This window comes from Crocodylus siamensis, chromosome 2 (genome assembly GCF_052110815.1).
Source record: "Crocodylus siamensis isolate JL-2025a chromosome 2, ASM5211081v1, whole genome shotgun sequence".
NCBI lineage: Eukaryota > Metazoa > Chordata > Crocodylia > Crocodylidae > Crocodylus > Crocodylus siamensis.
Genome location: NC_143396.1, coordinates 273,448,455 through 273,463,235, shown reverse-complemented (window position 1 = coordinate 273,463,235; position 14,781 = coordinate 273,448,455). Strand labels below are relative to the sequence as shown.

Below are 14,781 nucleotides of genomic sequence, written 5' to 3'. Positions count from 1 at the left end.
CCATCTGTGATAAAGATTGCTACAATACATTCCTGCCTCACTGAAGTGAAACCATTGTGCTACTGTCAACACAAAAAGTGTTCCATAGCCTTTGCCAACCAGCATATTTCAACTTAAAGTGGTAGGAAAAAAATAAGTAAATTATGATGCCAGAAATTGAGGATTGGTTCTTATACATTTTCAGATACTCTCTCAATGATTAGCATAAAGTTCTGCTGGTTCATCAGGGGTAATGGAACGGCAAAGTTCAAGTGAACGAATGAAGCCGGTTTGAACAAAGTTCCAGCACAGATGTCTTGTGTGTGAAGAGGATCAGAAAATTTTACCATATTTGCAAATTATATATACTAACACTGTAAAATACATCTCAAAAATTATAAAAAACACATGAAACGTTACAAAACTCCACTTGAAAATGGCCACTGAAATTACGGATACAGAAATAACAGTTTTTTGGTAAATTGCCTAATAGGATGCTAAATATTGCCCACAGCGCTTCTACCTTATAATTCTGTTATTTTCATCCTGGCTGACCAACTAGTTGACTTTGACAAGGATGACTGGAAATCTTGTCTTCCCTCATCTTCCTTGACTGATTTTAGTTTAGTTTAGGCCCCATCACTGCTCTATACTCTGAAGTATGCTTTAGAAACCTTTCCACTGAAAGTCTCTCTCTAAACTACTATATTTGCATCATCCAAGTATAATACACATTTTACCTCTCCCCCCTCGCTACCTTTACTCCACTCATGACCTTTTCTTATTTCTTTTTGCTTTCTCTTCATGCTATGCACAGATAGTAGTGGCAACAGGGGGCGCCCTTGTCTCACCCCATTGGATTTTAAAATCCCCACTCAGATGCCCATGAATTTGGGCTTTGCTTTCTTCATTTCTATACATTAACCTTATCCAACATAAACTTCTCTGGAACCCCATTTCCTAGTATTTTGAATATGTAACCAAGATCCCTTTTGTCATATGCTTTTTCTAAGTCCAGATTTGCTATAACTGTGTTTGTTTTCCTCTTTCGGATGTGAGCCAGTGCATCTCTGATCACTGTGATTGGTCCGGAAATCCCTCTACCTAGTACTGCACACACGTGCTCTTCATGTATTATCTTCTGGAGTATTTTCTTCATCCTCAAAGTCAGCGTCTTGGCCATTAAATTATTGTCTATGTTAAGAAGTGTAATCAGTCTCAAGTTTCAGGAGTTTCTTTTCCCCTTTCTTAAAGAGTAAGATCATAATGTCTCTTGGAAACAGGAGAGGCAGGGAAAGATTTTACACTATTTCCTCAAAGACTGCCACTATATCCCTCCCTACCCATACCCAAAACTCCTTGTAAAATTCCATAGCTAGTCCATTTTCTCATGATGATTTTCCTTTTTTAAAGCCTTTTAAGCCCTCCTCTACTTCCTTTAAGCTTTTCTTCCACCTTCTTTGCTCTTCTACTTTCTCTTCCATCTCCTCCAGCAAAACTCTCATCTTCTTTCTGACTGTTTCTTCTTCGGATACAGTTCATCATAAATCTTCTTGTTGCCTCAAACACCCCCTCCTCCACCCAGGTACCATCTTCTTCCTGCACTGCTTTTAGCTGTCCTTTCACCATCTTCCCTCTAGCCAAAAAGTACTGGGATCACTCTTCATTTTCTTCTACCAAGAGCACTTGTTATAAAAACATTCCCTCTCATCTTTCTATCTCTTGTTTTGTTTCTTCTAGTTCTTCTCATACCCATCTTCCTTCTGCAGCTCCTGCATTTTTCCTTGCAGCTCTCAGCCCCTTCAATCTTCTCCCCACTGTTCCTCAACCTTCCTTCCAGAAGAATTCTCCCATCCTTTTTCACCATCATCCACCATTCTCTGGTACTCTTAAAATATGGCTTCAGTGTTCTCTACCCCTCATACTATCTTATGTATGCTTGACATATCTCATCTTGTATCAGTCATACATTTAACTTCTACACTCCCCTTCCTTTTATAGGACTCTTACCAAGACTCAGTTCCACCTTCAGCATCTGGTGATCCCTAAAAGCCACATGTATGGTTTCTTTCTTCCTCATATCTCTTTCTTTAGTACAAACACAAAGTCAATTCTTGATTGTTTCTTTCCACTGGGGCCAATTCTAGTGAAAACTTTCTCCTCTGCTGTCGCAGAGCATGCGGGTGCCCTGCGCCTAAAAGCAGAAATGGCAGGAGAGACCCCTAGAGGTGAGAAGGGGAGGCTCAACTGCCCGTCACCAGGGCAGCACAGGTGCTGGTTGCCAGGGAAACCAAGGGGGTCAGCTGACAGGAAGGGGCAGGGCTTAGCCCCTTCTTAAGCCCAAGCATAAGGCCAGGAGGGCAGTTCCTCCTCAGGGAGCCAAGGAGTGAGGAGCTCAGCCAGTGTGGAGAGAAGGCCAAGGTTTGGCTGCATGAGTATCCGCGGGTTGCTGCCATGAGCTGGAGTATTTTTGCCTGGTAGGGATTAACTGTTGTACCGGACGGTTTAGCTTTATGTTACAGCCCGGGGGCTTTGTGTTTTGTGCTTACTGTTTAACCGGAGGACCAGGTGAGGCTATCAGGGGTGGAGGAGGCCTCATAGGAGCTCCACAGTAGCGTGGGGTTTCCTGGCGCCGGAGAGGGCGCAGCATTGTTTGGGGGCGCATTGGCCCCAGCCCCGAAGCGAGAGGGGGCAGTGGGGGACCCCAGAAGTAAAGAAGAGGGCCAAGGCATAGGGAAAACCATGTCAAGTACCATCTGCGAGGCTTGGGCTGCAGTGTAGGGGAGGAAAAGGAGCCGCAGATAGCGCCCCTGCCCACCCATATAAAGTGGGCAGCCTCCCGCTAATTACATCACTCAATCAATTAAGATCAAGGCATGGCAGGCAAGTAAGCAGGCAGTTAGCCCAAGACAGGAAGGCAGAGCCACCAACAGAAAGGCTCCAGCACGCTATCTCTGTTACATCTGCCCACACATCTCTTAGTGACCCTTTTTTTTATTATATTTGCTAACTATCTGGATGAACTGGCTAAAGTACCATCTCCTCCTTCCCCAGTTCCATCATCCAATTCTATTCTGCAATTGCAGACCCCAGCTATTACCCATGGTCTCCCTCCAACCACATAAACTGCTAGCTTTCTAAGCCTTCTTCCCCCCAGCTCTAGTGGTACATACATGATGTCATAAACTTCTGATTCTGTTCCCCCAACTGACAGTATCATTTGCTGCAGTCTGCCACTGATTATGTCTTCCACCTGCTTTGCTTTCACTTCCAAATTCTTGATAGTATTGTCATGCCAGCCACTTTGTTTTCATTTGTCCCTGATCACCAGGATGGTTCCCATCTCCACCTTTTCTCAAAACGTTTATAATCCCTTTTCCCTCCAATATCCCATCTTCTTATAAGCAGATGAGGTCTGGCCTTACTTGTTTTAACATTGTTCCCAACTCTCCCTTGTTAGTATGCTCCTGATATTAATAGATTTTATAATTAGTGATATTGTGCTTGTCTTACAAAAAAAAAAAGAGTGCACTTGTGCCTTTAAGGTTCACCGGCACTGCTGCTTGACCTGGTTGACTCCTCCCCTTCCCTCACCCTCATGCCTGTCACTTTTGCAAGATGCCAGATTGCCTTTGCATTCAGGAAGGCTTTCATTTTTCCACCTCCCTGCTGTTTCCTGCTGCTAGGTACCCATTCTGGGCTGGAGCCCAAGGGATTTAATGGTGCGAAGCTGCTCTCTGCTTCTGACTCCAACTCTTTCCCCTTGTTGTCAGGTTTCTTTCTCCCCAATTTTCTTCCCTGACTCCTGGACTCTTTTATTTGTTCCACCTCCATTTCTTCTGCTTGTTTGATTTTTTTTTTTTTTCCTCCACCCCACTCTTCCACCTCCATGTTTGGGCTCTCTCCTCCCTCCCGTTCTCCTATTTTTTCTTGGGCTGCCTCAACTAAAGATATTACACTCCCTTTTTCTCTTGTCCTCTTTCCTGTGAGTTCTCATCCATAATTTCTACTTTACTCTCACTCTCCTTTTCTACCCCACTGTCCCTTTCTGATTTTACACGGTTCCTCACGGCACCTGACCTTGCTTGCATAGGCTTTGGGACATCTCAATGTCTCTCCCCCACCCTACCCCACCCCACCCCAACAGTTAGTGTATTTTAGGGACTCCTGGCACTCTGCAGCTCTATGCCCCTTCTCTTCACATTTGTAAGACACCATAAGAGGACAGCATTGCAGCAATGAGGGGCACCTGTCCAATTTGCTCCATTGCTTTGGTTGCCTGTAGTATATTATAAAACACCAGTGGGGCCCCAGCTCTATCCATTCATTTGCTCTCAGCACAACTCTTGCCCTCCACAAGCCTGTCAAATGCCATATTTGTCTCATACCTTCTCAACCTACATTACTCTTTGCACATGCAATTCCATCTACCTTTCTATGTCTTCTGCCTCTAATAAATCCATATACATTCTTACTGTAAATCACTTGTTCCTTTGACTTTTCCCTTGCTATAAACTTTATCCCTCTTAATTCCTCCCTCCCATATGCTTCTGCATGTTTCTTCCAAAATGTTTTATACCTTTCACTGTTCCAGTAAGTGAACTCCCAAGTCTTCCTGTTTTGGAAAGCAGTCAGGCTGGTGAGATGTTCTGCCTGCACCTCCAATATATCAACACTACCTTTTCTATAAACTTATATTTGTTCATCCTCAGTCTCATCTACATGCCATCACCAACTGATATTGCTTTTATCTATAGTCTCCAATCCTCCCCAAGATCTTTTGGTGTATCTTCCAGGTCTTCCCATCATGCCACTCCTGGTAGGCCAGCCTTATGTCATGATCCTGATATTTTGTTTCTCATCTAACATACCTTATCCTGCTGCACCCACTCTATCTCCCATTTTCCCCTGCTCCTTTCTTCCTTCTGGCCTTGTTCCTCTCCCCATGCCTCTGCCATCGTTCCTACTTTCACTGTTGCTTCCATCTTCTTGTCTTTCTTCTCTGCTTCTCCACCTTTGTTCACCTTCCATTTGTCTCTAGACTTCCTTTTCTGCTCTTCATTTCACTTTCCACCTCCTGGTTACTTGCCACCACTTCCACTGTTTAGAAAGTTGGACTTCTCCCCTCCAGTCCTTACACCCCAATGCTCTGTCGATCCCTATTTCTGCCCATAAGGCATCGACCAGGCTTTCAGCTGATCACTTTATCTTAGCCCAAGTGTATGCTGATGGGAATTCACCACAAGGAAAACTTAGTGCAGTCCATCTGAATAAGATATATGACAGTGCCCATTGCACTTAGCTTCCCTCAGCACTGACTCATTTTTATAAGTCATGGTGAGTCACTATATTGCATATATTTTAGTTCATCTTCACTCCCATAGCTGAGTTGTGCCTTTCTGGTTGTGCCACAGTGCTAGTTAAGGGTGTATTTATGGAGTACCTGAACTGAATTTTCCATATATAGAGAATTCTATCATTGAGGATTCGTCTTATAATCAGGGTAATTTTATGTTCAAGAAAACATAGTATTGTCAATCTTACTTTTTCATTTACAGAAAGCTGTTTTTCTCCATCCACATCTTGATGTGGGGATTTTTTTTCCTTCTCTAAAGTACAATTCTGATTTGAGTCCATACAGTCCTTATCTGAAATATCCAAGCCTCTTTGCCTGTAAAGCTTAGCTATATGTGCCAGAAAAGAGTTTAATTTCCAATACTTCCTGCTTCTGAAAGATCACAAGAGGCCCTAACAAATAGTCAGAAACAGTTTTCTTGCACTTCACAGATTCTGTTTTGTGTCTTGGCCAGGTCACTTGGTGAGGAGACAGGATACAGCTATATTTGGAGCAATAAAATAAATTAGCTATAAAACTTTTCTTAACGTTTGGGCCAACATTAAAGTGGGTTTCTCCATCTCTAGCAGAAACACGTTTGCTGTTGTGTATACTATTAAAAGGGTCTTTTTGCAGGTCAATTTGATTTAAATGAGCTTCTGATCAACAAGTAGTTTCAATAGGATACTACAGCTTTAATAGCAGCACCACGAAAGTCTCATGGTTAGGCTGAAGTGTGAGAGGTAGGGGCATCAGGGGTTCCTGGTTCTTCCCCATCTAAGGTTAGAGAGCTAGTCTAAGTTGCATAAGACTGTGAAAATATAGTCCTTACTTGGCCACAATAGGGAGTATGTTCTCCTAGTATCATAGAAGAGCTGGGCTGGAAGGAACCTCTGGAGGTCACCTAGTCCAACCCCCTGCTTGAGGCAGGGGTCTTTCCTGTCCAAACCTATCACTTGTCTAAGCTATTACTAAAACTTCACAAATCAACCTCATCACAGAACCTAACCTGCCACAAGTAAAGCAGGGGGACAGTGGTGGTCTGTATCCTGCTGCTGCAAAGTTTCTTACAATGTACTCAAAAGATTGAAGGAAGAAAGCTATGCTCCCCACTAGAGAAAAGCAACCCCCCCACACACCCCTCCCCACACACAGACAGTTTGTACCAGTCTGACCATGGGATAAAATTCCTTCCTGACCCGCAATCAGTCTGCCTTGAGTGACCTCTAGCCAGGAGCTTCTGGGTTTTGTGCCAGCAGGAGCATTGGTACACCCCAGTCACAATCCCCAGCATTGATTTCAGCTTCACAGGAAGAGAGAAGAAAAACAAAAATAAACTGCAACACTGACATGTGTAGCAAAAGGAAAGAGAAAAAAAATCCTTCCTGGTCCACATGGCAACCAGCAAACCCCAGAGGTATAGGGAATGCTTATAGGTAGTATAGGCATAGCTACTCTTAGTCCTGTTAAAATACTTCAGTCTGTGATTCCAGTTCCTGACACAGAGTTAGTGACTTACTCTAGGTGGAAGTGAGGTGTAAGGAGGGAAGAGAGAGGAAGATTAGTTATTCTTTCTTTGTTCCTGAAGCAATGCAAGAGCACATCAGCCCATACACAGAATTGACTACAAACTTAGACAGTAGCTAGGGACCTACTTAAATTGTGATTTTGCAAATTGCGTGGAAACTGAAAAATGGTAGATTCTGCAATCACCACAAAAAATGGCATTTCATGTAATTTTGCACAAAATTGCCTTGGGGGGAAAAGAAAAAAAAAGGCTCACCAGAATACAAAGAAAGCGCAGCAATGCACATGGTTTGAAAAAGAGCTACTGAGAGGCTGAGCTAGTGATGTAGACTCAGTGAAGGCACAAGTCAGGAAAATGAAAAGGTTTCAGCACTGTCTTTTAAAAAGCTAGATGCAATGCAGTAGCAATGCTGCAGTCTGAAAATGAGCGATTGGCAAGGGGTAGGGCTGCCAGAGGCTGTCAGCCAATCAGGGGCAAGGGGTTTAGGTAGCTCCCCAATTCTAGCCCTTCTCCCCCACAGGTCTTCAGTTACTAATGTGTAAACCAGGGGTGGGCAAAATGCGGGCCACAGGCCAGACGCAGCCTGCCAAGCCATTCTATCCAGCCCGCAGAGCCCCTAAAAAATTTAGAAAATTAATATTTAACTGCCCCTGGCTGCCTGTCATGCGGCCCTCAGTGGCTTGCCAAAACTCATGAGAGGCCCTCCACCCGAAATAATTGCCCACCCCTGGTGTAAGCCGAGGATAAAACTTCCCAGTTTTGCTGGTGTATTCAGTCTTGCTTGAATCATGGTCATTTACAAAGATTTCGAGGAGCCTTACTTGGAAGGATGAAAGGTACCGACCCATCTTCGTTCTCTCCCCTCCTGTTTAGTTTTCAGCACTGAAATAATGTAACATTTTGATGTAAAAGCAAGGAATGTCCATTATTTTATAATAAAAATGCTGGAGGGAAATAGGCAGAAACTGATACCTTTCTCCATTGTCTGTTATCGATCGGTACCTAGATTTCTAATAGAAGAGTCCGCTGATAGTGTTAGGACAGAGCAAATGACAGCATGACCTTCTGTTATCTGATTTTTAAAAGCCCTGCCACAAAACCAGCCCAGCCCTTACATAGCAAAAATCAATTTACATTATTGTAAATTGGTTTACAGTTCAACGAACAGAAATGTATCATATGCTACTCTGGATCAATGGTAGCCTATGCTCATCTGCTATGCACTCAATACCCTGAAAAATTTTCATATTGTATAGATTTAGTTGATTAGCATGGCTAATTAAAAGGATGAGAGTGTGTTATTGAGCTCATTTTGAATTATATGTATAATACTAGGGTACACAGGGAATGAAATGAGGAAGCAGATCTGCTGCATGGCTCATAGGGACATCTTTTCTCTTATGGGTTAGACCAGGATTTAGGGAAATGTACTTTACTAGAACTAAGCTACACAATAAACAGAGGTATTGTCAAAGGATTCCTTTTCCCCAGTCAAGCCAAAGTGTGTTGTACACAGAAGACGCCCAAAGGAAGAGGAGGCAGGAGGGATAGCTGAAGAGAGTGTGTGTTATACACCTTCTTTGCCTGTTTACCTGATGCAGGAAGTGACATGGAAAGAAAACTCCCTGGAGTTTTAACTATGGACAGTTATTCCAAGCCCTGCAGCTCCAGTGAGGACAGCTTTGAGTTACAGGACAGCACAAGGTTAGAAGCTAAAAGCTTTATTAACAACAAGAATAAGAATGCAAGCTATCGATCTCATCGATTAAAGCATGGACAAAAGCAGGGGGGGGCTTTTGCTCTGTATCCTGCAAAAGTGGGAAACACCAGCCAAAAGCTCCAGAGGCAGAAGGCAACAAAAAATAAGAGCAGTTCCTCTGCGTCTGACCTGAGTTGGGCAAGTCAAGGATCATCAAGTTCTCCGTCCATTGTGGAGGAAAAAATTGAAGCTAAACTCAAATTCTCTCAGTTTCTCAATGAAGTGACTTTCCAAGTGCTTGATCCCATGAGCCTGAAAGCATACCGAGCTGCTAAACCAAAACATACCTTTCTATCCGGTGGCAGAAGCCTGGATGATTTGAGCATAAAGAAAAAGGTCCCAGGAAACTGGAAAGAAAACACTCTGACCAGGAAAGTCCAAAAAGAGACAGATGTAGAGACTGAGAGCCTGAAAAGTGAAGACATTGCAAATGGATCGCAAACATGCAAATCAGAAAAGTCTGCGTCTCTGGATACAGGTCCTTCTCTACAGTTATTTGGTATTGGGGCCTCAAACACAACAAGACCAAGCCTGGTAGTAGAGACTACAATTTCTCACAACAGTGAAATGCCAGTCAGAAAGTCTGCTTCTCTGCCTCAGAGTACAAGCATGGTGAGCTCCTCTCAAACCACTTCTGTTAGCTACATGAATTATCTGTACTTGGTGTTTTTATATGCTCATCTATAAATGGTTATTGCTGTAGCCCTGGCTAGGCACTTGTTAAATGGTGCAGCTTTTAGGAAGCAAAATCTTGAGATACTCCAAAGGCAGCTAGTAGCATACCTAAAATTAGCACCAGCTAAATCAGTTTTGGGTTTATGTAACTGTAATATTTGTCAACTCCAGCTTTGGTCAGGATGCTGCCTGGCTCTGATCTGGAACAAAAAGTTTTCAAATTCAGAATGAAAGTTTCATTTCAGAAAAATCATTGGGATACCAGGATACACTCCACATTTTAGAGTCGTGTCCTGGAAAATCTGGGAAGGTTGGCTGTTTTAGTATTTACTGTACACAGAGCATTATCCAAAGAGATGGAGCAAACATATAGGGTGTCTCAAAATATGCGTGCATACACATAGAAATCATCATCAGGAACATAGTGACACACTGATCAGCATTGTTCATTCTTTATTTCATTAGAAAGCTTGGAGCATAAACTTACAAAAAGGTTAAAAAAAAAGTTCACTGTTGACATACAGGCACAGGCAGCAAACAGATTCATACACATTTTCTGGAGGTGGTCCATATAAGATCACCTTTTCAGTAACTGAAGACACTGGTAGGCACTAGAAAAATTGTGTAAGGGAAACACACACCATCAATCCTTTCTGCATTCAGTCCTCTGAATCTGGACAGGCTGAAGCAATGCACAGGCTGCTTGTGAACTTGTGGCAGCTCCTGCTATTAAGTAACTTTGTTCAGGATTAGGACTGTGAGGTTAATGTCTAACAAAAGAATTTTGTATCTGGCTATTTTAAAAAGGTAGCTGAAGAACAGCGAAGGAAACTTCTGGGCAGAGGCTCTTGCCATAGCTGGCAACTAACCAAAAGAACATGACAAATAAATCCTTTTTGTTTCCAATTTTTGGATGCACAGATTTTCTGGGCACCGTATACTGCAGAACACTGAACTAATTCATAAAGTAGTTATGCCCCAGGTGCAATATTTCTGAGCCTGCTAAGAACACATTAGTCCAGAAGCCATACTTAAGATCTCTGTTTCACACAGTCTTAGCTGAGAGTTTGGATAAGGACACCTGTTTTAAGCACTGTACTTGCAAAAGAACTCATTCAGATAAAAATGATAATTACAAGAGGCTTGTATTTGTACAGTACAATAGAGTTGCCTATTCCCACATACAAAGAATATTGCTGAACAACTCAGTGAGTCCAATTGAACTCTAATCACTTGATGTAAACATTAGCAGCCCATGCTTTGGATTTTAGAGAGATAATATCCAAGGGCACCCTATCTATTAGCTATTAAAGACACCCTCAGGGAGATGATCAGGGTGGAAGATAATGGAACAAGAAGAAAAAAAATGCTTGTTCTGTTATGTCAAAACCCCTGACAAGCAAACAGAAGAGTCCACTGCAAGTAAGCAATCTTCGCAAGATTCTGATTTGAATCCCTGGTTAAGTCCTGTGCTTTCTTTCAAGTATCAATTATTCACTTGTCACAGTATATTTTCCATTGCATGGGCACATGCTTTACACATCTGATAGACTTGAAATGGCCATCCAATCAAGCAATGACAAACTAAATGCTCCTGAATCCTTTTTCCATCCAATCAGTTAAATTGAGCATTAGCCTGCTCTAATTTTAATGATTCAATTTAAATACTAGCCTGTTCCTGTTTAAATCTAGTCATTTAAATACAGGTTTGCCTTACTTTATGCTGTACATTAGGGCTGTGCAAAGCTTCGGTCCCCCATTCAATTCAGCGGAGATTCGGCCCGATTTGGTGGATGAATCTCCGAATCCAAATCAAATCAGGAGACCCTTGAATCTCTTTGAAACAAATTGGAACCCTCCAAATCAATTCGGAAAGATTCAGTGATTTGGACACAGAGACAGTTTTAAATGTTTTTTCTACATACCTCAAGGTACCAGGTGGGTCATGAACACTGCGATGCTGGGGCAGGTGGAGCGTCCCACAGGACCAGGGGGGCTCCCCAACGCGCTCAGAACGCTCCCCAGTGGGCACAGAAGTGGACTGGAAATGCTTCTGGTCCACTTCCAGGTTTGCTGCTGAGCACGCAGCATCACTGCGTTCACAAGCCACACCTGCTACCTCGAGGTATCCAGAAAAAACATTTAAAGCTGTGTCTATGGGTGAATCACTGATTCTCTGAATCAGCATCAAATCTTCAGATTCAGATTTGACCAAATTAAACTGCGGACAGTGGCCCGAATCAACTAATCGAATCATTGTCCCCAATTGGGGCCAAATCTGAATCGAATATGGCCCATTTTGCACACCTCTACTGTACATACATTCCTGGAAATGGTGCATAATTCAAATTCACATAAAAGGAACCCACTTTACAATGTAACAAATAGGGATATGTTCCAAGACTTTGACTGCACTGACCCCCAGACCCATTTCTACCACTTCTACCAGACAATTTTGGTCCCCACTGACAGCAAACAGTGTTCTGGATTTCACATTGTCCCCTACGTACAGCTCATTTGCACAAACACTAATAGTACGTGACCAAAACCAATTACATTTAACATCTTTTGCTAGCAACCAAATTATCATTATTGCAGTTCACAGCCTCCCGCCCCCTGGGCCATGCAGACCAAACCACAGAAGCAGCAGCCAGGGACTTTTAAGTCCCCAGAGCAGGTGAAAATCCAGCTCTTCCCCTGCCTTTGTCCCCTGCTGTCTTCCCCTCCACACTCAGTGGCACTTCTCCCCTGCTCTCTCATTCCACCTGTCCCCACACACACCTTTGCCCTCTCTTCTTATACTTCTGGACTCAGGGAGCAGCTGTGCTAGGAGCTGGGCTTGGCCAGAGACAGCAGCAGGGGCAGCACACAAGTTCCTCTGTCCATGTGCCTACTCGTGAGCTGTCAGGGAACCCCTGGGGTGGGGGGGACCAGGTAGGGAGGAGAAACCTGTCTGTCACCACCAGCACTACTGTTGTCCCTGACTGCACCCAGTTCCCCACGTAACCCAGCTGGAGTGGGGTGGGAGCAGCTCTTGAGCCCCTCTACTCTTGGAATAGCAGCAGCGATGGGGGGGCGGAGGAGGGGGAGGTGACGTACTGCTGAGAATAGAGGGCGAGACAAAAAAGACTGGATTCTTAGCTACTTCAGAACTAAAAAGAAAAAAAGTCCCCCCATGAAAGAACATAATTGAAAGTCTGGAGCTAGGGAAAGTTTATACAACAAATAGGAATAGAAGTTGAGTCCAGTCACACTGCGCCCAGTCTGTTGCCATATTACACAGTCAGCAAAATTCCACGTGCCCCCAGCGTTACGTCTGCAACTCAGCCAGCGGTGACTTAGCAGACCTAGAGCTGACACAGCCATTTTTATAGTTCACATGTTTGATGAAAAACAGATCAAAATGTTCATAAGCATTTCTGCAGAACCATATCCTAGTTTTTATACAGTTGCAACTGCCACTGAGTCTAAGGAAGCTATAAAGATAACTTCCTAGCATAATGTTTGTAAAAGAATCATGTTGCACAGGACTGAAATAGAGCTACCTCTAGAATGGCACATAGCAATTATGTAACTATATGCAGTTACATCGCACAATAATTTAGAGCAAGAAGAGAATAATAATGTAGTCAACAGCTTAAGTTACAGAAGAATTTTTAATAACGTTTGAAAAACCCACGTATCCAGTGCAATGGATATGGAACTGCTATGATTATAATGCAAATATTGTAAGTAAGCTGGTTAGGAAGGTAAAAGTTACTATACAGCTATAATGAGACATTTGGGTTCCTTATATGAATTTATTGCTTTTAGTTAGGGAGTGTTGGAAAAAACAAGCAAGAAAACAAGATAAACCACAGCTACATAAGCATACTGCCAAAACACAGTGGGTGCATTTACATGAGAGACTATAGCAATGTAGTTTGTTGCTACGGTGGCATAATGTCGGCCGCAGTAGGGTTGGAAATGACCCTATTTAGCAAGTACTAAATGACTTCCCAGTAACAACTGCACTGTCAGGGGCATGTGTAGACACACCCAATGTGGAGCAAGGGTGGGAAGTAGCAAAGGCCAAGGTGAAATAGCTGGTTTGCCAATATTTAAAAGTACCTATGAGGAGAAAGTGGGAGCCAGCAGTTGTTGGGGACCATCAAGAGGCCTGGAATAAAAAATGATCTCTGCGAAAAACTGTAAGAGCTGGCTTTTTTCTCAGATCTATGGAATGAAAAGCCCTGGTGAAAGGCAGGTATATGTACAGATTGATTTGTTTCTTTGAAGGTACATTTGCTATTAAATATATTTGTTCTGAGTAAACAGTTAGCTATAAGAAGCTATTTGGTTACTGGGTATACTTCAATCATAATTCCTGGAAGAGACAGAACTGTAGGTACTGAACCAAATTCGGCCTAAGTTAATCACAGGTGGCTACAGTGCAGCACCTTATTGGACAGCTGGAGAACTGGGTAATTCTACCCCGAGACAGAGCAGCCAAAGGTCTGAGGGCAGAAAGCACATGTAAAGAGACTAACAGAAGCTGGGGTGCAGTTCATTTGCTCAGCTGCGACACCTAAATAAAGCATTAACATCCTGACCCTTGCAGAAAGTGCCATGAGATGCTTAATTTCCTCTGTCAAATTGGTTTAATATACCTGTAGCAGCTCAGCACCATCCATGCAGGCTTGAAGCATTGTTTGGGTAAATCTCAGAGGACAGAGTACTAAAGTCAGCAACCCCACATCACTCTCCAGGGTGATTCAGGTTTTCCTTAGAGATCCTTCATTCAAGCAGTGATCAGGCCTGACCTGGCCTAGCTGGTGAGATTTGATAAGGCAGAGACTGAGGCAATAGGGCATTCTCTCACAAGACACAAATGCAAGCAATAGTATTGACAGAGCCAACACTAAAAGCAAAGTAATCTGGATACCTCTGTCTCCCACAACATGAGGCAGTATGTTGTAGAGTTGGGGGTCGGCTATTCCCAGGGAAGATGACCTGCTGTTCTCTACATACAGGAAAAACAACAAACAAAAATCCACAGTATTGGCAAGTCTCCAGACTATATTCAGTCTGCACATGTAAATACAAAACTAGATGTTGAAGTGAGTGCATGAAAAGTGACATTTGGGCTGGAATGTCTTGTCTTCAGATGCCTGACAGTTTAACCAGGTATAGCTAAGTCTAGTTCAAACACCACAGACCCCTGGAAATCCTTTCATCTGGATGGCTGTCCCCCAAGTAAACCACCCAAAACTCCACGAGACCATGCTCACAATAAAATTCTGCAGATGCAAGGACAACCAGGGACAAAAAAGAGAAAAATCCAGAAAAAGAGGCACAAAAAAGCAAACAAACAAGCACAACGCAACCTCAAGATTAGAAAGTGGGGGCTTGTGGAATTATGGAAAATGAGGTCTTATATAGGTTAGCAAGTAAAACAAGATCCTAGTGTCAGCTTTGTAGAAAGACACCTCCAAAATGGGTCTTAACCTTCCCCTGCAGTACTAT

General features: G+C 43.1%; 1 protein-coding gene across 8 annotated transcripts in view; it reads left to right on the top strand.

Annotated features, from left to right (window-relative positions):
- BEGAIN (brain enriched guanylate kinase associated) overlaps positions 1 to 14,781 on the top strand; it is a 266,431-nt gene that overhangs the window by 15,518 nt on the left and 236,132 nt on the right. The window contains exon 1 of one of the 8 annotated variants that reach the window (XM_090034025.1): positions 8,452 to 9,213. The exons of 6 other annotated variants lie outside the window; for them this stretch is intronic. In XM_090034025.1, the coding sequence (XP_089890151.1) occupies positions 8,452 to 9,213 (762 nt within the window). Of the gene's footprint in view, positions 1 to 8,451; positions 9,214 to 14,781 lie in introns of those variants that run through there. One more of the 8 variants, XM_090034032.1, reaches the window with a different exon arrangement.